The sequence below is a fragment of the Haliaeetus albicilla genome, chromosome 12 (genome assembly GCF_947461875.1).
Source record: "Haliaeetus albicilla chromosome 12, bHalAlb1.1, whole genome shotgun sequence".
NCBI lineage: Eukaryota > Metazoa > Chordata > Aves > Accipitriformes > Accipitridae > Haliaeetus > Haliaeetus albicilla.
Genome location: NC_091494.1, coordinates 36,438,034 through 36,462,326, shown reverse-complemented (window position 1 = coordinate 36,462,326; position 24,293 = coordinate 36,438,034). Strand labels below are relative to the sequence as shown.

The 24,293-nt window shown below is 44.8% G+C and overlaps 1 protein-coding gene across 2 annotated transcripts in view; it reads right to left on the bottom strand.

Moving 5' to 3' along the window:
* The window catches only part of ABCC3 (ATP binding cassette subfamily C member 3), a 51,834-nt gene extending 36,059 nt beyond the window's left edge, over positions 1–15,775 (bottom strand). For both annotated transcript variants that reach the window (XM_069799169.1, XM_069799170.1), the window contains exons 1-2: positions 15,661–15,775; positions 650–826 (exon numbers count right to left, since the gene is read on the bottom strand). In XM_069799169.1, coding sequence (XP_069655270.1) covers positions 650–826; positions 15,661–15,690 — 207 coding nt within the window. In that variant the 5' untranslated portion in view covers positions 15,691–15,775. The remainder of the gene's footprint in view (positions 1–649; positions 827–15,660) is intronic.
* Positions 15,776–24,293: the final 8,518 nt, after the last annotated feature.

Sequence of the window (24,293 nt, the reverse complement as noted above, 5' to 3'; positions counted from 1 at the left end):
TATTCAGTTTTGATTGGAAGCACAGGCAGCATCCAGATTAGAGGCAGACATGCCCTGAAGTGGAAGCCTGGAATTTTTCTCCAGGAATAACCCCAGTTCTCTTGTGGCCTACGGAAAGTGACTTGCTTGCTTTCCTTAGACCTAGCCATTTATAAACCAGAGGTGCTGCTGACACCAGCCATCTCTTAAGCACAAGATGCAGATGAAATCACATAACTATTAGTTGGGTAGAGTGGCTTGAAAAGATACCTTATTATGTTTACTTTCACAACGGAGATTAAATTCTCACTAGACCTACCTTAAGGTCTTTGTTTTGCAGCTTTCAGCAGTTTAAAGCTTAAGTAATGGTGGAGCAGCATAGTTTTGGCTCAACAAAGGGGTGAACTCTTCTGCAGAGCAATCAACTCCTCTCTCTACCCAGAAAGGTGGGCTCACAGGATCGATTTCCTTACAGATGAGCTGTCCTTAGGTAGCCTTCCTCAGAAATCTGTACGTACACTGTTGCTTCCTATAAGCAAGTTCTCCAGTTCCCCCATAAATCAGAGGGGATTTTGTTTAAACCCTACTGCAGCGCTTGCTTGGATGCTGAACGAACGCTAACAAACTCAAAATTGCACATTACTCATGGAACACTGCAAAGAGATCTTACCGTCTTGAACCTGCTCAACATGGAAAGCACAATGTACCCTCTTTTGTTGTGCTTTAGGTAGAGAAGATAAAAGGGTAATACACTCCATAGATAAATGCTGGGAATCCATGCTAGGATGGTATTCTGGAAACACGGTGTCAGGTCTGGATTATCAGTGTGTATTGAAAGATTTGAATCCTGGAAAAGAGATGAGACATTTATTAATAGAGAGGCAGAAGTGCTGCCAATTGGAACATCTGCTTGAAGAAATTGTATCCAAATTCTGCTGGAGCTAGCACATGGCCTTAGTAAAAGCTTGCCAAAAATACCTATCCCAACTACTTGTGATTAATCTGTTGTAGTAAAAGGACTAAGTACAGTTTTAAATATTGGGCAAAACCTAGAAAGACAGACTTCTGCCCTCCTGTATCTCAGATTCGGATTTACATTTTGTAGCAGGCAAACCCCTTGTGTTGCTGTCTTTGCTAAGGCTTAGTTACAGGTGCTGATACCATGGCACTTCTCAGGCATTCCCAGCCTGGAGTGCAACTGCTAAATAAAGCTCTTGAGGCAAAATCCTCGACTTGAGAACTCGTCCAGCAAGAATGTCCAGCACTGAATAAAATTATCAGATTTAGATCAACCATATGCTGACCTGGGAAAATCCCCTCCATTTATGACTAAAATTTTGTCCTTCTTACTCATATGCCTCCAACTATAATTACTTCCCTATTCTAAACAAAGGTAAAAGGAATGTATTGTACATGCAGGTAGGAATATGGGTTTTCTTGCAAACATTGCAAGCAATGCTTTCCATCTGTGACCTTGGACACCACAATTCACATATGCAACTTGTACCCAAGGATTTGAATCTACCACGTGCAAACGCACAGTCACACAAGTTCAAACTAAAATAGAAATTTCAGTACAGTTAAGGGGAACTTGGTTTTAATCAAACCTACTGGAAATTCACAACTTGTATTTTGCCATCTGATGTGTCATCTGAAATGTGGTAGATAAATACTTGCAGGAAATGTAAAATTACTCCGTCGTACTATCATTAACAAGCAGATGATAAAACTAAGATATCTGTGGTTCAAATATGCCTTATCTCTGCACTAGAATCATTTACTTGTACCTAATTATTTTTGGGTATGAGCTCTCAGTAGAAGTATGCTTCAGTTAAGCTGAGCCACTTCTCCCCACCCGTTATAAATGAATGACTTGACTAGTCTGAATATGAATTCTTCAAAAGTATTTTCAGCCCTGCTTTTGTTTACCAATACAAAAGAGACTGAATGCTGAAAGCAATGGTTGATTTTAGGAGAACTGAAGAGCCATAATCTGCTTACAATCTTTTGATCTCAGTGATGATCTGTCAGAAGGGATGTGTACCCCTGCATCAGTCCACATACCCACAAAAGGGCTCATAAGTGTAATGAAACTACAAAGCCTTGGCAGGTTGCAGGATGGTTTGGCTGAACTGTGACAAGTTTGTCACTCATTACTTCAGCTTTAGCACAAATGAAAGCCCTGGCAGTGGTGAAGGGTGGCACAAATCCATTAGCTGTGCATCTAAACTGCACCCTTTAATGCTGCAGAGTTAGTGCCTCTCCAGCTGAGCAATGGCTCCTTTCGAGGCATGCAAACACCCAGCGTGGGCCAGGGGAATAAAAAGATTCCCATTTACCTAAACAGGTTTGTCCAGACCTAGGGAAAACTTCAGCCACAAATCAACAACACAGGGGAAATTACACTGCAATTCCAACACCAGATCAAAACCAAACCAAACCCCAGCCTCACATTCAAACTATTTCTGTGTCTTCCTCCAGCAAGCAGGTCTCTGGCACCAGAAAGGAAGATAACGTTTAAAGAGCACCCATTTTTGGCTCATCATCAAAACATTTCAGCATCTCTAACATGATAAGCTCTCTTAGCAGCTACCCTGCCTGGGGCAGGAGATGCCCTCTAGAAGTCTGGAGCTGAAAAGCTCTTTAGTTCCAAAGCAGGAGTTTATCTACTATCATTTATTCAACAAAATACTCATTTCCTCTTTAAATTACATGTGGTTTAGCAATGTCTTGAGCATGTTTGCGATTGTGCTCCTTTAGCTTGCTGGAAAGAATCCTGGAAAAAGGAAAGCTGAGGAAGAATAGCAATAACTGGGCACAGAATAAAACAAAGATTCTGTTTAAGGGAAAAGTTATTGCAGGGGGGTGGGGACGGTAGGGAAAAGCAGCACTCTTAATTTAAACCTTTTCTGTAAGACCAAAATGTCCAGAAATTACTTTCTGTCTGACAGCCACCTAGAAACTGCCCCAGATGTCCATTAACTTTGGACTGAACACAAGCTGACTATTGTATCCAAGACACAGACTGTATGGCTGCCAAGCCATTTAAAGGTTTTCATTAACTCTTATTTAAACAAGGCAAAGGATCTGCATTTCTGAACGCATAAATACAGCTGGCCAGAAAACAAAAATTCTGTCCTAAAAAAACACGTCTAAGATTTTGAGATTCGGTTGATTTATCCCTGAGAATAAAAGTGGAACCCTTCCAAAATTACGTGAAAGTACAAGAAGCAGCACCCACCCGATAACCAACAAGAGCCTCCTACTTCCATGGCACATGGGAAACGGGGATGTGGGCTGAATGAGAAACCTACGTCCAAGGTGACAGACCTGACTACTGGCTATCTTGGGAATGTTTTCCCAAGCCCAATTCCATCCTGGACCAGATAAACAACCTTTCCTGGAACAGATCTGTTTCTGTAAAGTTTCCGTTTCGATGAATTGGTGTTTTCTGAGAGCAGACTCTTTCCATCCTTGAATACAATGAGAAGGGCTCCTGTTAGAAGACACTATACCTTAAACATTTAAGTAGTGTAATTCCATGCAAATTACTTGCTCCCCCTAAGACCAGACCATAGTGGACTGATGCTGCCATGCCATCTGCCATGTAGCGGGGACTCTGTTAAGAATTATCGTTATTACTTTTAAATCTGGAAATCTGAAAGTTGCATTTCTCACCACATTTCTTACCTAGCTGGATCTGTTTCCACAGAGCTGGCAGTTCCACTTTATGGCTTTATAAATCACCACACTGACAGCATATATTCCAACATCCACTCCAGCCCTAAACAACTCATTTTGAGTCAGAATATGACATGAAGTTTCAATATAATTTATGGAGACCAAGCCGACACAGTTAAATATTGCTAAATACCCTTCAATTGATCAGTAAAGTTACAGAACTCCACCCTTGAGAACAAACACAAGAAGCAACGGCTGGAGGGACACACCAGCTCTTTGACTCCTATCTTTAAGGCTCCTGCTTTAGTCTGGCTTTGCCTTTCCATATTCTGAACCCTGCCCTGGTAAGCAGAGCAGGTTTAAATATTTCTTACATCCCGTTCTGATTGAGGATGAAAATACTCACCTTGGGCTGTCTGGGTTTGAGGGTTTTCTTTGGACTTGCTACTGAAAGAGGTCTAATACTCTGATGTTGGATAGCACACACATTCCTCGGTTCACAGCTCTATGCTGTCCTGAGAACAAGTCACCTTCCTCTGTGCATCACAGCTCTGTCTCAGGGTCCCCTTCAGTGAAAGCCCACTGAAAACACTCTGCAGGCAGCTCCATGACCCACAGCCAGGGTGACCCATCAATAGGCATCTCACAAGGGGAAATACTCAGCAGCACATGGTGGGAAACACCACTTTCTCCAAGAAACTCATCCCAGGAAAACTGTAACAGCCAGCGTGCCCGTCACAGCTAACATTGCTGTCAGCTCGCTTCCCCACAAGCAAGTCTTAAGGGCAGTAACCTGTGACCTCTTCCTAATCCAGACTCCCACTGTGCTCTGTGGCAACTGCCTGTATGCAGCAGCATTTCCTTGGATGCAGTATCATGGATCAGGTTGGAGGCTCTGCTGGTGAGATACAGCATTGCAGAAATACCAGCCCACTGTACCCAACTCCCTGGGTGCACAATGTACTTAATCCTGTAATAATACTTAAATGCAATGCCAACATCCATGGGAAAAGAGATTAGAGATGCGTGTAACAGCTTCACAGCAGACAAGGGGTCCCCTGGAGTCTAGAAGTTACAAATTAGTGGGGCTTTCTGTTGATCAGTTAAGAATATCATTGACGTTGTCCCTTGCAGCAGCTTTCAATCACACCCATCACTCCAGTCACAGTCTTTGGATAAACACGACGCTCATATTAAGGGCCATCTGTGCAGCAGGACTTACATTTAGATGAGCAGCTTTAAATACATGTTCTTAATTTAAGGGAAAGTATTCAACAGGGGAGGCTCTGAGCAACATTAAATCTGCTCTAATACTTAGTACTTTCTATTATACTTCCCCCCTGGAAAAGAACACTGCTGTTGAAAAGGCCATCCTTAAAACTGATAATGCCTTTAAAGGAAACAAAAGTTCAATGCAACGTATCTTGGGTTTCTTGCACATCATCCCTTACAGCTTTCAAAGAAAAGGGGGAACAAACAGAAAACCTAAAGCTAGACTGAAAAAAAGGAATAGGGAAATTCCTGTCTATCCCTTTCCCAAGCCCCAAGGATGATGTTAACAGAGCCTGCTGAGAAAGACCACTCGGGATTCTAGCCTTGGGTTTAAGTCTAAGCCAACTCCTACTCCACTACAGAAGTTTAAAATATAAATGCCTCACACTGGCTTTACCCGGCATACAGCTGACACTGCAGTAATGCTCTTCAAACAGCCAGCAACCCGAGGGAAGACTAACGATATCTTTTGTAGTCTCAAGCAGTTACCTCCATTGAATGGAAAAATTAATACATGTTTCTCGCTAAGTTTCTATAGGGCAAAAAGAATTGGGAAAAGGACAGGAAACACAAATTCATTCTTTATCTGCTGGGAAGGTGAAGGCCATCAGGTTGACGTCATTCACACTCTACCCAAGGTTAATACATGCCATATCGCTGATTCTGTGTCAGTTATCACTAGTTAGCACGTTATTTAATATTAAAAATCAAACTGGAAAGCTGACTGGGAAGGTACACCTGAAGAGTAAAAGATAGGGAAGTGAATAGCTGACAGTAACAATGCTTCCCTGCAGTAAATAAACATGGAAATGGTATCTCTTGTAGAAGAAATTGTTAGTGAGAACTTAAATGGAGTGGAGAATCTTCCTGCCCTTTTTTTGCCCCTAGATCTGGTAAATAACCTGCCAGTGAGTTTCACTTGCACAACCTCGCACAAAAAAAAAGTAAAGAAAAAAAAAAAAGGATGTTTTTCTCTTGGCTTTACCATACTGCCTCCTCCCAGAAACAAAGATTGCTCTACAGTGGCTCTGAACCACAACACCAAAACCAACCAGGGCTCAGTCTTAGCTACAGCACAGGCTTCATCTCAGCCTCTCCATGTCTCACCTCCCACTTCTAGCTGTTGTCCATCTCCCCTGCCTGGTCCTTCTTGGTAAACTCTTTGGGCAAACTCTAATAATCATTTTACTAACACAAACAAGCACTCTGCTCCAGGACTCCAGAAGGCTGCCCGTTTCAAATAGCCTTTTCAGAGCAAGATCATCCGTTTATGTTTCCAAAGGAACAATTTCACCCTTATGCACAGAAGGAGTGACATGCTTCGTTAATCCACAGTGCCTGTTGCACAACTCAATTCCTTCACATGAATACATGAACAATCTTTTCCCACTGCCCCCCTCTTAAGGGCAAGAGATAATGATAGTCTCCACTGCAACACCACAGCAATATTGCTTGGAAAAAAGGTGGCGTTGGGAGGACATAAGCATTTATAGTACTTACACAGTTAATAACCCGAAATAGTATTTTTCTGTTCACAAAGCACACTGCAACAGTTACCTACATTAGTGAAGGACACCATGCAGGACGCTTAACTTTCTTTTCCAGCAGTAGAAGGATCTTTAGTGACTTATTTTAATGGATCAAATAGACCTGGTACAAGTTCATAGCCCATGACCTAGTTTATGGTTGTGGAGTAACTAGTCACAGGTTTTTGCTTGAGTTGAAGCTTCATGGTACAAATGGTACTAACAACGCAATGAACTTGAGAACTGTGGACCAGACATCCAAAAATCAAGGTATAGGTTTAGTGACAGGTGTTACATAAAACAGTAAGTTTCTCTTTCTTCTCCTTTTAGTTTTTGAGTTTTGAGATTAGAAGTTCAGATCTTCTCTGCTGTCATGAACAAAAATGAGGCAGGATGAAAAAAAAGTAGGTTCATATTCTGCCACAGTCATGTGAGCCCAGCAAATGGGGCTTTCAAAAAAGCATCTATAGCTTGAGAGAGTAAAGTAGAAGTTGACAACAGTAACTATATGTATCTAAGACAACAAACACCTAAAGTAAAAGTAATATCCATCTACTTCAACTGTTTTAGTAGCAGCCAGCTTTCTTGCTTGGACAGAAGGACTTTTATTGACTTGCAGAGGGGAAGGCATAGTGCAACCCCAGAGGTACGAATGCTCATGAATCAAAAACAGGATTGAGAGTAAAAGGAAACAGGATCATTCCTTCAGAATAAAGGCCCTGACTGTCTTTTAAAATTGATCAAAGGTATATACCGTTGTAGAGAAAACGTTCTGTTAATTGCATCATCAAAGGCCTTTCCTATGGCCTTATGCAAGTACAAATAAAGGAGTGGGCTGCCCTGTTTCAGCACAGTGTGATGATGGGTGTGGGGGAATATCCTTAATTTAAGCCATCCCATCTCCATTCAACTGAAAGGAATTAGGTTAATTCGAGGATCATAATGAATGTATCTCAATTAAGAAGAGGTAGGAACAGCTGAAACAGCTGCAAATGAGACAGTCCCTGCTTTATTTTCTCCCCTTCCCACCCTGACTCCTGCATCTTAAGCTGGCCCATCCAGTTGGGCTGCTGTACAATAATAATAAAAGGGACTGTCACAAAAAAATTGTCATCAGTGCTGCTCTGACACTCCGCCTGCCTAGTGGGAGCTGGAACCAACAAATTGACTGCAGCGATAATGAGATTTTAGCATCTGGTCAAGGCTGCCTTTAACATGACAGTAGCGTGGGAGTTTGGTGGGGCAGGATACAAAAGCGACATGCCATCTCAAGTGCCCAAGGTTGGTCATGGTCTTCAGCTGCAGGGACACTCATTAGGGGAGCACCAAGAAGTCCAACGCAGCAGCAGGCTAGAGGGCAAGGACAGAGTCTGTGTGTTAACGAGCTTTAGTGGCCAAGATTAAGCCTGGTATATCACTCGCAGAACTGATCGATGCTCACCTAACACAGACAAGCATTACACTCTAGCTATACTCTTGAAGTTAATTTGCACAAACTATACTCATCTCAGTCCGCAGACCTACTTATTTCAGTCACTTTTATTCAGCAAAAGAGTGAAATCCACAGTCTGGCCCTAAACCACGGCAGTAGTTTCAGAGAGAAAAAGAGCTCGCAAAGCACCACTACAGGCAGCGTCTTTGGGAAGTGTCTGCTCCTACACCTCCCCCCATCCTCTCAGCTATTCTCTCTTCTCTTCCCTTCTTTGTAACGTGAAGGTTGGCCTTCAGTGTTGTTAAGCCAAAAACTTCAGAGATAAAGAAAAGATGGGAGTGGGTGACTATCAAAAAGAATACGTTAATCATAGAAATCGGAGCAAAGGCAGAACTGTCCTGGTACATTGTTCTACCCCAAACCAATTGCATGCACAGCTTCTATCCAACACTAAGTGACGTGAACTTAAAGCCTAAAACTTGATTTTTTTCAACACCCAGGAAATCCCTATTTCTAAAAGGATCGTCTTTACCTATGATCTGTACAAACACCCTGCAACTGAATCTGCCCAGCCAGTGCTGGTACGAAGGGAGCAGCACCACCCCTAAGGGACTGCTGTAAAACCACAGTGGTCCAATTGCAACATGCTTACAACAACAATCCTTCAAATACCCAAATGAGCCAGAACTTCCACCACTTTGCCACAAAGAGGCTGAGACATGGAAAGTGAACTTTTGCCTGTCACCAACATTCAAGCAAGATGTACCAACTCTGTAACGGGGCAGGAGAAAAAAGGGAAAAAAGAAGCAGACAGAATAACATTGCCACCTATGGAAATTACCACTGGCCACAATCTTCCATCTGATAGATCTTCCAGTAGTAAACTATTTCCTCCAGAAGGTATACCTTGCTTATTCAAATGAGACAAAATATAAAAGCATAAAGTTTTTTACTGCTTTTTGTTCCACTTCGCTTGCTCTCACCTCCCCTTACTGTAATAAAATGATTATACCCAGAACATGGAAATTTTTTCCTGTTTATTTTTCCATGTTTCCAATTGTATGTAGTAACAAAGGGAAATGAAAGGGAAAAAATTGCAGTAAGAGGTGTAAGAGGTGGGGGAGATTCTAGAATACAAGTCATTCAAATGGGGGGAAAAGAAGAGGAAGCAAAGGAAGAAATGAGAATTTTTTTTTTAATTGCACAAGTGTCAAATGTATTCTCAGAAAGTTTCAGAAAGAAAAAAGAAATTATGACTTCTGAAACTAAATGACTTTGACATTTGAAACAACTCCTGTGAAATAGTTTTTCTTCCCCCCCTCCTTCATTTCTTATTCTGTTCTAATGCAAAGCTTTATGACACCAGCACGTGACATTACTGTAAATGATCTAAGTTTTATGTTGACTTCGCCTCTCGTGCTGCTGTGAGATTAGCACAGGGACACGGTGCCAGCTCACATGGGCCCAGCACGGAGTCAAGGCTGTTGGCTGTACAAAACCCTGAACGCGTTCCTGGGAAAACCTCTGGCTGCTTGCCGCTATGCTCTCCTCCAGCTCAGCCAAATAATGTGTGACTGGATAATGGCCCATCATAGTCATGGCAGTATCATCTGGAGACAAATGGAGCATTAGCTTACTGGAAAAATCAAAGATCCCATTTAATAGGTTTTTCAAAGGAATTTTTTTTAAATTAAATTTTAAACAGTAATAGTCTCTTCATTTTAATACATTACAAATTTACACATGTAGAAAGGAAAGGATTATATCTCCAGTGGCATAGCAATTTGCCTACCAGGTAGGTTAGGCCCATCTCAAAATGCTTTATATTCTTAACTGTAGCAATTAAATAAGCTCCGTTTTAAGGAGCTCCTCATGCAACTCAGGTTTTGTTTCAGATATTATTTCTTTTCAGGAGGCAAACTGTATAGTATTCCTAAGCCCCAGACACATTGACCAGCTATGTCACTTAAGCTAAAACGATCAGAGCTGTGACCAGGGAGGAACAGTTGTGTTGAAAGCTGAAGAACAGACATGACCTTGAGTTTTGCTACAGAGAAACAGTCTCCCCGTGGGGCTTTAATTGTCCATTAAAGCAAGGTAGGACCTTGCCCCACTACCACCTGCCCCATCTCACAGCATCCTCAAGTTTTACTGTCCCACCCCCAGGGAAACACAACGAAGGGAGGGACAAGCAGGCTTCTGCGTCCAGAAGATCTTTGTGAAGCATCTCCTGCAAAGCCACAGTGCACCTGGGCAAAGAAAGATTCTTTTCCCTCTAGGCATTTCTTTTTCTAAAAATCCTTTTTCCTGCAATTCTAGAATTGCAATCAGGAATTCCAGAAGGGACTCAACCATGCTGGTCAGATGTTGGTGGTGACAATTGTCTCAGCTGCCCCCATTCTCCTGCACCTGTATTGTTCATTTGACTAGTCAGTGTGCTGGTTTGAAGGAAATGGCAATGACTGCTTTCCTTGAAAAACACGAACAATCACATTCACATATTCTACTGAAATGAATGTCATTTTCTTGAGCTTCGTTAATTGACACTGTCACTGAAGGACTCCATAAATCCTTGATATTGGCAGCTTTCACTAGTGTTAAGTTTTGCTCACAACTCTCAAATGCAGACTTCGTCTTTCCCAAGCAGATTCAAATACAGTCTCTTACACCGTTTACATACAGATGAATGATAATAGGTCCTGGGTAATACTCCAAATCTATTGATAAATATTTATACTGCCCTTGACATTGAGAATCTGAGGCCCAAATCCTTTAGCAATAGCTTCCATTCAACTCAATTCAAGAATCTTAAAATCTTGGAGGATTTGAGCTTGAGTACTTAATTGCTTTTTAGTTTAGGATGTTACCAACACAGCTACCCTTTGAGAGAGCATAACTTCATAGATCTGATGTCTGAAGAGACCATTAATGTTACCTGTTTTGATCTCCTACCTAACATGAGAAAGAACACAGATACCTGACACAATTGTGAAGAGATTTATAGAAGTGGGACTCAGTTACCTGAAGTTGGATGCAGTTAACAAAGATTATGTGGAGATCTGTATCACGTTTAAGTAATGACAAACACTGAACATTCTGTGTTTATCACAGTGTGGCAGAAGGGGAAGCTAATATATAAAGAACAGCCAGTCTGGACCATATCATCCTACTGCAGAACCCCTCCTTTGCAATGACCTGCTACCACCTTTCGCTTCACTCTTCCTCTGCCAATTTAGTTGCAAATATAATGGAATAACTGAAATTCAGTGTTTTATTATTAATTTAGGGCCAAATCACATAAGTTCTGGGGGTTTTAAAATAAACTTGTACATGTTACAAGTACATTGTCATCTTCCTTGAAAGAAAGATTTCTTCATGACTACATTTATCCTAAGTCATCTTAAACTGCAAAAAATTTAAGCATGATACATGATGATGCAAAAGGAGAAATTATGCAGTGGGCAGACTGGTGGCACTTTGAGCCAACAGAGGAGGAAGCTGCATTTCTAGAGAGCAGCATGACTTTTAGTCCAAATCTACCAAAATTTCACAGAGTGACTCAAGGTGAAGGAATATCTGTAAAGCTAAAGGTTAAAGGGTTGCTTGTATGAGACTATCTCAAAGACAAGACTGAGGTATAGTTTACTTTTGAGAATTGCTGCAACTTCCTGTTGAATTACTCAAGAGTCTCTGGATGAAGAAGGAGCCGGCACTGCATGTGGGACGGGAAAAAAAAAAAAAAAAAAATCCGTCAGGATACCAAGACACAGGGTAGGCAAGGAAACTGAGCTCTGTCAGCTAAGCAGGATCAAAAGGAACAAGTCTGGATCTCATCCATAACTGACTAGAAGTTGTGGTCTCCCTTTTGAAGCGCTCTATCACTTCTCCTACCATTTCCTATTTATGTTGTTAAAAAAAGCCGACATCAAACCCACAGGTTGTTGCTTAAGCCTAGGCACTTAGTCTGTCTGCCCTCTAAGGTGTTTCTATGACCCATCATCTCAACAGTACCCAAGTACTGCAGAGCACTTAATGTTTTAGCCTCACAGCAGCCATAGTGCCATTTCTGAACCAGAGAGTCTGAGCCACACAAAGACAAGGTGTCTTTACACTGGAACAGAATTTGGTTTTCTAAGCTCATGTTGTTTAGCTGTTAGGCCAAAACACTTTCACAGCAAACACTCTCTAGGAGATTACTTTTTTCTCCTCTCAGAGGAACCACTCACGTTTTACTACAGTGGAGGACATAAGCAACAAATAAGTGATAATTCAGTAATATCTACTTCTCAAGTACAGAGGTTGTGGGTCACATAAATTAGCACGCCTATCTAGTACACTTACTATCACACAGTAAATATGTGACAGAATAAATAGGAGATAATTATTGGCAATAGACATACCCACACAAGGCAGTCCTTAGGCGTGTTATCACATTCATCTCCCAAAAGTCATTTAGCATGGAAACACCATTAGGAGATATCAACAATTAGCTTTGAATTCTCAATTGAAGTAGACAGTATGTTTCAAAGTGTTCAGATGAAGAGATTGCTCATACTGCATTTTGAAAAAATAATGTTCCGGTTGTTCCTCTTTATGTATAAAATACCCTATATTTGTATTAGCAGTTTGCCGATTGCATGTTCAACAGGTAAAGCAGTAGCTGGAAGCCAAAAGCTTTTATAGATTTCTAACGTGACCTACAGCGTTTCCTTTAATTTCTTATTTCTAAAATGGGTTGAACAGGAAATTATTTTGCCTCTGCACAAACACAAAAAAACCCAACCCGTTGACATTTCCAGCAAAATTCCCCATCCTACATCAGGGTGAAGAGTTGAAACCTTAACACTTTTGATAAGCCAAAAAAATCCAAGATAAATCAATCATCTATTAAAGTTGATATATTTCAATGTAAACATTTTCGTGAGCTAATTCTGAACTGTTTTGTTTTGAATCTGACCTCCTTTTAACAGAAAAGTATTGTAGTTGGTTTAAACTCCAAACCGAAGAACTGTTTAAACTGGAACAGCATGTTTCCTTTCGCTCCAAACAGTTTTAAAACTGACACCAATATGTTGCTCAGCTTCCAAAAATATCTAGATTTTCTTTGACAAAAAAGTGGGGAAAGAGTCTAAGTTCATCAGCTATGAAAAAGCAAACATTAATACTGGTTCACATTTTATCAAGTTCTTGATCTGAACCGCAAAGCTGCACGCCATTAGTTTGCGCGCACAGGCCAGTAACTGTCTTTCAACTTGTCCTCCCTTCTTCAAGTGTACAGCAGCACAAGAAACCCCAACTTTTGTGGACTTACTTCAAAAAGAAGCCTCTACCTGCGTTTTCTTATGGAATGACGTATTGGCACAGCAAATCCTTTCAGGGTGACTGTCATCTACATGGTCATCACTTAAAATCTCTCATAAAATCAGTTCATTGTATACACTCCTGTTAACAGACAAAATACCACTGCCTACCAAAAGTAGGGTACAAGACTCTTGGTCACTGAATTCAATCTGCTGGTCACTGGGTCACATGTTCCATTCCACACAGTTATTGAGTACCATTTTTTAAAACAATTACACAGATGGAAGGTTGTTCTGACTCTAAACAACTCTGGATCATTCCAAAGAAACAGAACAGGTCTACATTTATTAAGTAGTTTGCCTATTTGTTTAAGGAACACTGCTCATCTCTTTTCAGTCAGTCTCCTTTTATTCTTTAGTAATATTTTATGTTGACATACAAGTATGTGATAATTACACAAAAAAAGAAGTTTCTGGAGAGCCTTGCAACACATGCCTGACATCTTCCTTCACAGACTTGGACAGAAAATGTATTCCTCTGCCAATCCAAACTACCATGTTTCAGATCAACTGGATTTAGTCACATTTGCACTATTACTTTGAGCAAGGCTGAAGGTATATTTTTAAATTATTATTTATGTTTTGTTACATACATCTAGATCTCTTTGTCACTGATGCTGTAAACAATTGTTTATTAATTAAAATATCTTCCCTGGACTACTTTATATTACTTCCTGCAAATTTAGTTTTGAAAAGTCGTGGCAATATTAAAACCAGGATACACTACCAGAGTGTAGCATACACCAGACACAGCACCGCAAAGGGTACTGTGCTTGAGTGTAACAGCACTGCATAAAGTACAGAATGATACATTTATTTCATACTTAAAACCAGCAAAACTGCCTAAACATTTTACATTAACATATCAACAAACTGTTATCAAAAGCTTTGGCTACGAAGAGTAGTTGCACTACAAGCCTTCCTTGAGAAGCTAAGACATGCTTCTTGAGGCAGTCAATAAACTAGTGAGCAGTGTTGATCTGTTTGTGCTTGTTCCTGTTCTATAAGTGTTTATAGTAGAAATAAAAGGTGAAAATACTTGTTTGAGCAAGCTTATCTGCCAACTGCTGTAGCAGAGAGCGCGCAGAGCACTCGGAAATGAAATCTCAGACCGAACAAAGAAATGTAACCAAGGGGCTTAGGAGCCTAAGTCCTCTTTTAAAAACTAATGTTTAGACAGATTTTGAAAGATAATTAGTTATCTGAAGATGGAGCTCAGCATTAAGTCCTCATAACCAACTGCTTGTGTCGTCCTTTAATAGCTTTCTAGCAGTGATTCGTCTTCAGCCATTCCTTTTCACTCCCGCTCATCTTTCTTTGAAAAAATCCCCCTTCAGCTAAATCAATATAAAAGAGAAAGACGCATGCAAATATTGTGATTTATTGGAGGGCAGTTCCAGATTCACCGTACACGCTGAACTCCCCATAGCTTCATATAGTCTAAAGTGTCTGTGTACACAGCAGAGAGGAAAGCAGCGTGCTGTACCTTGGGGAAATACTGCACCAAGTCCTTGTAACAGCATTTACACACTTCACCATCTGAGCAGACCGTGGCAGCAATTTCCAAACTTTTCTGCTTAGAAACACAGTGCCTGCTGCAATCAGCCTTTCCAAAAGACTGACGGCTCCAAATACGAACATAAGTCACTGCAGTTCTCCGAGGCTTGCGACCACCCTTGGCTGCCACGAACCCATCGCTCTTTAGCAGTAACAAAGCGCTTAACGGGGAGTACTCTCCTGCTCATCAGAGTGATTCTGAAGAGCAGCAGCAACGCTATAAAGGAGGACCCCTCAGGAGAAGGCAACAGCCAGGTTCATCGCTTTATGGTCCAGAGATGGACTACAGCTGTTAGGAGAGCTGTAGGAAACACCGCATCTCCTGCAAGGCGGCGGGAGCTGTGGCACGGCCTGGGGTCTTGTGGGGTCCCCTGCGGCCTTGTTGGGGTCTCGGCTCTGGTCTGGAGGCGACGAATCGCGAACAAGAGAGGTGTTGCCGGCCCTGCTGCTGGTCCCGCTCCTCAGCCGGCTGCGGGAGGAGTCACCGCACCAGCCGGCTCTCGGGACAGCCAGCCGCTGGGGCTAGGCAATCAAGAGAAAGGCGCAGCTCAGCAGCTTAGCCCCTCCGAAGCCGCAGGACCGACCTCTCCCTGCCGGCTCCGGCCCCTCAGACCCGGCGCGGCCGAGCACACGGCCCCTTTCGCGGGGAAACGCCGAGCGGGGCACGGCGCTTCTCCTCCGCCCCGGGGCGAGCCCCGCAGCCGGCGCCGAGGGGGCTGGTCCCCGCTTCCCCCCTGCCGGCCCCTCCGCGCAAACCTCCCCGGCCAACTTTCTCCTCAGCGGGGGGAAGCCCGCGGGGCGGGAAGGGGAGTTGGGGGGGGGGGGAGGCGGCACCGCCGGCCGCGCTGCTTACCCAGAAGCGGGACCCGCAGAAAGCCTCCATGGCCGCGGCAGGAGCCTCCTCCAGGCCCACGCCGGGCACCAGACTGAGGGAGAAGCCGGCTCCTTCCCTCCTGGGCGGACCGGGGGCGGGGAGGACGGGCGCGGTGCTCCCCGTCCCGCCCTCCCCGCCGGCAGCGGGAGGCGCCGGCGCTACCGCCCCGCTGCTCTCGGCCCCTCAGGCCGGGAGGCGCCGGCCGGGGCCGCGTCGCCTCGGCGAGGCCTCCTGGGGCGGTTGAGGCGGCCGCTAGAAGGTCCGAGGCCTCCCCTCAGGCGGCGGGGCAGGCCGAGGGCAACCCCCGGCCCCGCTGTGGCGGTCCCTCAAAGGCCGGGCACCCCCGGCTGGTGTCGCGGGGAGGGAGAGGGGCCGCCGCGGCCCTCCTCCGGCCCCTAAAGCCTGGGCGCTGCTGCCGAGATGTGGCTTCGTGCTTTCCAAGGGTGACCTCCCTGTGGAAGGACCAAACCCCCAGGAAAACGTTCCCCTGGCTGGCGTGACCGGTGCTGGGACAACCAGACCCCCTGCTCTTGGAGGGGGACGTGGCAAGCGAAGGGTGGGCCAGGGGACGGACACCCAGGGTGGCCGCACGAAGCTGGGGTATCTGCTGGGTTCGGGGACCATGGCCATCCATCCAGACCACTCAGGCTAACGTTAACATCTTGGGGACGCTCGTCGTCGCCCCTTCAGAGCGGCGTGGAGTGCGATTGCCTCAGTGGACTTAAATGAGCTTTAACGTGGACTTTAGTGTGACTTAAATGAGCGTCACATCTCTTACCCATCCATCTGCAGCCTCTTCCTTCATGCTGATTGCTTCCACTGTAGACATGTGGTTAAACCAGTGGCGTGGATCTATTTTCAAAAGCTTTTAGTCAATAAATTTCACGTATATGTGTAACTAATAGATTTTGTAGTGTAGCACCTTGGACGCAATCTGGACTTCACCTCCCCGTGATGCAGAAGCACTGTTTGCTTTTCTCTTGGGCAGGGCTTGCCCTACAGCATTATTGACCTTCCAGCACCTGCTGTTCATCCACCCACTTGCTGTAGCATCTGGTTCAATAACATCACCTCACGCAAAGCACCCTGCTGCCACAAATCTACTTAAATATTTTAAGAGTTTGAGTTTCCTTCCTCACTGGAAGGTGAGGAACCATCAGGCAGAAGAGTGTTGTCAAAAATGCTCACCAGAGCAGGAAAAAAGTGATGAGAAGCACAGTATTGCTGTGTCCCAAAAAATATTTCATCCCTAAAGAAAAAATATTCTACTGATCTTTTATGAAGGTCACTGAAGATGCTAGGGGTGATACCACTCAGAGTACTAGCAGAGGAAGCCGACTACTTCCCACAAACAATGCTGAGAATTTGTTCTAGACATTTACTATAACCTGGCTAAAGGGACACAGTTCATATTAGTGTGGGAAGATCTTGCCCAATATCAGGTTCTTGGGTGATTGCCTACAAGATTTGAAATATTGGGCTGATCCAGGCTAATCAGCACAACCACATTACAACCCTCTCACGAAAATACTGAGGAGCCCTAGACAACTGGGTGAACGAGATCTTCTAAGGACATCATGGGTTGTCTTTGCAAGTCTTACATCAAAACTTTCGTTCAGTGGAATTGCACCTCAATAAAAGTTTTAAGAAAAGTCATTAATAGCTGGGAGTTACTCCTTTATGGCAACAACCTGTGAGAGCAGTTGCTCCAAGAGAATTGCTGAGAATTTGATCTCTCTTGACACGTGGACACGCACTTCTGTGTTTCTTGCTCCACAGAGCAGAACTTTGTACAGTTTGAAAATGTGCCCAAAATTAAGACCAGCTCTGATGTTATGTCACAGGTATAGAGGCACCTCACGAACAGCTACTGTAGGCTGTGTGTATAGGAGGGGAGAGGTTTATTTTATCAATGTACTGCACAGTTCCATTGACATGTGCAACGTGAATTAATCTCTGATTAAATTATTGACTTCGGTGGAATTGTTCCACTGTATCCGTGGACAAAGTTCCTGTATTAGCATATTTTCCCTGAGTCTTACAGGACCCTAAAGGAGGGGGCCCTAAATGATTCTGCCTCTTGCTTCACGTTCCTAATTCATGGTGGGCAGCTTCTGCCTTCAGTAGCAGTTAGTGCCATTAAACAGGGATGGTACTGATGAGTGGGTGCCAATTGGGGTGCCAGCCCCCCCTTTGATTGCGTGCCCCCCCATGAGCTCAGGGAGAGCCACCAGGCAGCCAGCCTGGACCTCACAGCAGACCCTGCCAACTTGCACTGTCTTTGCAGTGTAATTACTGACTTCCAGGTGCTGTCTGGCAAAACAGACTAGCAGAGAGAGAAAAATCAAAGGCAGGAATTAAGGAAATATTAAAGTCTCAGACAGACAAGATGGGGGAAGCTTAAAAGCTCCTGCGAAGAGCCATGGTAAAGGATTCTGCTGAACCTGGTGCAGAGCGGAGCCTGAAGCACTATCTCAGGCAGCTCACTTAGGTCCTGTTTCCTTTAGATGATGGGAAGGAAGATGGAGGTACCTAGAACATGTCATTACTCCTGTGACGTTCCCCCAAATGCAAGCTAGGTATGCAGGAAAACAAAGTGGCACCTTTGGTGCAAATGTCAGAGAGGTCACAAACTCACGTTTTCACACTGGACGTTTATTCCAGGGAGGGGCAAGATCTGATGTGGGTTCATTCAGTAATGTATTTGCATCCTCTTTTCCATGCCAGCTGCACAGTAAAGGGCTTTTTACCTGCTAACGCACAGAGCAGGTCAAGTCAGCGCAATCAAGGCACACCCAGGGCCACGCAGCAGAAAGTCAGCTATCAGCTAGAGACATTGACTGAGGCAGGACAGGAGGTAACATGAGAGAGAAGCTGTTTGTGTAAGCACAGTGCCAGGTACGAGGCAGGCTTCTTTCCATATTGCACCTCATGCTGGTTTGCAAAGCACTAAAAGCAAAATGAAGTGTGACTGACTCCTGAAGAAATCTGTATAAAGGAGGACATTTAGAGTCGAGGGTTGGGGAGGGCTTGAGCATGTGCAGCTCTGGAAGTCACAGTTTTATGGTTAGTTGACTATAAATATCATCTTCTTTCTCGGAACAGCAGAGGCTCAGCTTCCTTTCCAAGACCCAAAGGTGTCATATTTTGCAGATGGTAAGAAAAAGAGTCTGCCAAAGCAGCATTTACAGCAAGGCTCTATACATGTACTTTATAAGAAAGGGGATGGCACCTGGTTTTAACACACATAAGATGTGGACTTGTAACAAACTCTGCTTGAAGTCAACACTGCATGAGTAGCAGCAGACTTTGGGTTTCTTCTTCTCAAGCGGTCAACGGAGTTGCACGTAGCGTGCATCTCTCTCCTTGCAGGAAAGGATTTAACTTTAATTTCCTCATTTCTGGAAAGCACAATGAACAGTTTAGAAGTCCCATGATAAACCAGATGAGGGAGTGGGCTGGGAATTTGCAGCCCCAGTTTTTATTCACAGCTCTGTTTTGGGGCATATATCAGCTCTGTGGCTTTGTAGGCAAGGAGTGGACTGACTGAAAGAACAGAGGCAGCAGTTCCCTGGAAAGCCAGCGCAGGAAGGTTGGGAGCACACTGCATTTGGCCTGAAGCTGCACTGTAAGTTTATTCTGTCTACTGCGGAGTGAGGTGGGGTCCACCCAGTGCATTAAGGCTCTATAGAAGGAGAAAATGGTGTATGTATGACTCCTCCAGGACACCGCGTGTAATACCGTCTTCCCCTGTAACGTGAGTGCTCCTACATTTCATACTGACAGCAGTGAGCAGGAGAAGAATCTAGACATGCTGAGAACTGCCTAGATCGCCCCAAAGTAGTCCTGGAGCTGCTCCAGCAGTAAGCAGCCAAACTCTGAATGCACTGGGCATCTCTCTCTCACCTGCTAGGTAATTCCACAAACATGCTCTCCAGTGCCTACAGAGGTTGACTGAAGCCACGGCAGGCATAACACACCCCAGCTTGTGGGTGGTTTAGCTGCAGAAAGACCCTGACAACTATCCAGCCCCTGACACAATTGCCACAGCTTGTCCTCTCCCCTGTCAACTCGACCACCCCACAAACCCGTCCTAGTTTTAATGGGGTGAAGTCGTTCAGGATTTCACCGCAAAACGGGCACACGGAATTCATAGTAATTGCAGGAATCCAAACACCGGGTCCTGCTTTGTTTGTATGAACGTGGAGTTGTCACCAGCCCTTGGCCACGCTGAGATGGTGGCATCTGGCAGAGCAGTTCTGCACCGCCTTTGCAGGTGTCAGCACAGCACATGCTGTCCACTGCAGTATTTTTTCTTTGTAGAATGACTCCAATTTTAACTTTGTCCCGATTTCCCCCGGAACAGCCGGATTCTGCTTCCCGTTCCCGTAAAATAATTGTTAACGCAGTAAGGAATTAAGTGGTTTAACCATCCTTTTCATTTCCCAGCTGGACCTGCAGGGGTCTTTAGTTGCGTTAGTTAGAGTATTAAACAGATATGGAGAGATGATCTGTTCAGGACCTTTGAAAGCTTGCCAATTATAGCATCCAGTGACTCAAGCAATAATAGAAAATGCCAGAGGATGTTGCAGGATTATATAGCGTGTTGTAAACATATCCGAAGCATTGAATACAATGTGTAAAAACCATGTTAAAGTCCAAACACCCTCAAATGCGAAAACGCCAGCGAGGCAATGGCTTTCACTGATGACGCTGAAGCCCACACCAAACCAAACAGAAACAGCAGGTTACGGGGGAATCTCAGGTGCAGCCTGAACTAATGCACACAAATATCCCAGCTAAACCACTTCAAGGCATTGCCATCTAGTGACAAGCCCTCAGCCTGCGCCCGAGCGAACACCCGACCTCTGAGCACCTCAGCACAAGCCACGTAAGATGGCACAAGGCCTGCTTGATTATCCTCCTCCCACGCTGGGCCAAGCAGAGATTAAACACCGAGCTCACAGGTTGTAGATGTATCGTAGCTGCTGTGTGCGAGCGCACAGCCCGTACGGGACTGGCATGGATTGGCACGCACAGGGAGGACTGTGCGCTGGGCTTCTATGTTTTACATGTGCTTAAAAGGACACGTAAGCCTGTGCAGGGACAAACAAGCCTCTCGGGTGCTGCCACGGCCTCCGAGATGTTAGGCAGCCCTAGGACTGTCCCTGGATGGGCTGTCGTCTCCCAGGGCTTTGCAGGGAGCTGGGGAAGAGGAGAGAGATGCCGGAGGGTGCGCGCAGCAGCCCGGCTTCCAGCAGCTCCCGCAACCACGGAGCGACGTGTGTCTCTGCTGCGTGGCTCCACTGGCTGGCATGGTGCTCCTGAATTTGGGATAAACCCTTCCTCTCCTCCTACTGTAGGAAAGGATTTTTATAAACTCCGTAGTTGAAAATCCCCACAGAAGTAGAACTCTGTCGCTGCTTCTTGCAACATCGAGCTAGGAAACCAAGAGCTTCACGGGTGGGCAGAACTGCCCCGCAGGGTCCTTCGTACACATTCCCTGGTAGCCAGGGTGTCCCATTCCCTGGAAGGCAGGGTGTCCCACCCCCGGGACCAGGAGGACAGCTCGCCCAAACCCGCTCCTCGCCCCCAGCCCACTAGATGGTAGCAAAACGCTGCGCACGGGCGGCACCGGCACGGTCGTGGCCGTGGGTCCCCACGCCCCCGAGGCTGGTGACCCCTGCCCGCCTCTGGGCAATTCAATTCAGGCCTCTGTCCCTCCAAAACTTTATTGGCCTTAACCCTTTAATCTGCGGGATCCTCAGCCCCTAGTAGCTGATCCCAGCCGGCCCTTCACACCGTGCTGGTGGCAATAAAGGGAGCCAGGCACGTTTCTTTAAATTGCTTTTTCCTACCTTATTTTGGGGGGGGCGGGATTCTAGTACAGGTCACATCTAAGACTTGTTGGGGTGTCTCTGTATCTCTGGCACACCTGAAATACAGAAGGCACAAATAGGCCTCTCCTATTCCTCGTGTAGCTACTTGCAGGGTTTTGCAGAGCTCCGGCCGAGGGATGTGCTGCGCACACAGCTTTTCCAATGGGACACTGCTCTCCAGAAGTTCACCAACTGTCTCAACTAAGCCAGAAACAAATTAAATTTGAAGTGCTACTTTCCTGGATACAGCTACCATTACACAGAAAACAAGCTAGTTTCACATAGCATCCAAATTACTTACCAAACAAAATAACAAAATACCATGCCCCAGCTCTGGCAAGTTGAGAGCATATCCACAAGCAGCCAGCCTGGGTGGGAGCCTTCTAAAAACCACAAGCAAAACTCAGCAAAAGAGCCTCATACAGGAACACTCACAAAACAGAGCAGAAAAACAACCCCCTTCCCAAACTCCTCTGAAACCCAGCACTGGAAATAGAGGGATTTGACATTCTCTATAAGGAACAACCACAGGGCTAAACTCACCTGTGTGCAGAGAGGTGTGAAGTGCTTGAACCTGTGAACTGCTCTGCTTTCTTGGCTGAGCCCGGCTTACTTTAATGCCATGTGGATCCTCCAGCCTGGGAGGGGTGGGAAGGCACTTCAGTGGTTCCAGCCTGAGGGGTTTGGCCCTGCAGATGCATCACAGGTCTCCCCCCTTGAGTCCTGCTCTGCATGGATTTGCATGGGATTTTGCACAGATCTACATTTTCCCTCTGTTTAAGGGCTAACTTCCTTCCGGCTGTTTTCTACTCAGAGACGACTGTGAGAAGGCCTTTATCAAAATCCCCTCTAGACAACACAACCACTCTGGGTGTCAGTTTAGGGTCCCTTCTGCTACAGAGCGGTCATCAAGTCATTCAAGCCAAAGTGAGAAAGAGGGCTGCGGAGCACCTAAGTGCCTGCTTCCTTCCTCTAGTGGCTGCTCTCCAGAGGAGAGGAGCCTTCACCTTAGGAGCTAATTAACTCATTCACTAAAGACCCCTGAAGAGTTCAAGGTTCAAATGTTTCTTGGTAGTATCTAAGCAGCATCAGGGGTCTGAGCCCCCGCTGCCCTGCAGCACGCAGCCTGCAGCTCCCGGAGCGGCACCATCCCTGCCAACTCCTGCTTTGCAACGAGCTAAATGACCGCAGAAGCGATGGAGAAGAGGCTGCTGTACTTCAGGCTGGAAATCCTGAAGTGTGAATGCGTGGAAAAGCCCAGCATCTTCCTCTTTGCGGCAACGTGTTTTCATGGAAAGATCAAACCTGTCCCTTCTCCTGACTCCTTTCTCCCCTTTGGCTGCAGCTCTCGCCGTTGCCGTCCCGGCAGCCTTCTCATCCTTGAGCGACTTGCCGAGCTGGGCTCTGCCAGCGCAGTGCGATCCGTAGGAACACAGCCGACGGTCTCGCTGGTAAAACAGCACGCCCTGGGAGATGCGCTGGGCCAGACTCGCTTGCGGTGTCAAACCGAATTGCTTCACAAAGGGCCGACATTTCACAATCTTTCTTTCAACTCCCCGGCCGCTGCTGCTATGCAATATACCTACTCCAACTGTTCGCAGTTAAAACATGACCAAAGATTTGACCGCTCTGAATGATACAGATTATCATCAGCAACAACAAAAAAGGGAAGTGCACAGTTGTTTTCTTTTCAAAAGCTTTTAATAGGACACATTTGTTTTTGTCATTTGTAAAGATTTACACTCATTTTTTGTTGTGGTTTTTTTTCTTTTTTTTAAAAAGGAACATTTTAACCCAATTTTCCCCATGAATACCACCTTTTGTTGCCCTGACCAAAAGACCTTGTTTTGGCCTATATACCTGATACAGTATAACAATATATTAACTATTAAATACAAAGTTCTAGAATATATACTAGGTTGTTACGGACATTGCAATGGTACTGTGCCTACTCTAGTCACCTTGTGTAATAGTGTACATGGGTTATTATAGCCAAAGGGGCAGAAAAGGGGAGACTGGGGCATAGCCTAATTTACAATGGTAACGCTTTAGTTTTCCTTTTATTTTTTCTTTCTTTTGTTTCTCCTTGAATACACCTTGTGCTGAGTGCAATCCACAGAAGTAAAAAACAGTGTTTTCTTTGCCCTCCTCCAAATTATCTACAGTATAAACGGCCTGTAACCAAGCTATGAAAAATCAGTTCTATGTGCGAGGGGCTGCAAGAATGGAATTGACATTTTTCCAGACACATCTGCAATCTCTTTTTCCTCATGTGTCAGACTGGCAATAGCAGAATATCCTCCTCCAACCTGTATACAGTAAATCCACAGTAGTAAAGTGCTGGTGTGCTTGAATGAACTGGATAGCCATGCGACTACTTTACCATCGATAGGGGCTGAGTTTTGGGGGTAGATGTTTTATAGGGGTACAGTTCTCGAACAGTAATAGCACTGCAATATCGTAGAACTTGAGCTTAGCTGCTTGCTTCTAAATGCGACCTGGATGCAGGCTCTGAAACTAGGCTATACATGTTGTAATACAGTAGGTCTGGCTCCAGGCTTATGAAAAGAAACTTGTAGATAAGAGCTGCTTCTGTTCCCAAGATGCTACGCAGACTTTTAACAATTTCTCTACAGATTTCTACAAAAATATAAAAAATTCTATCAACATAACCATTCTACAGAATTCCTGTGGATTTTGTACATTTTGTTTAAAAAAAGTCAAATTCTATAA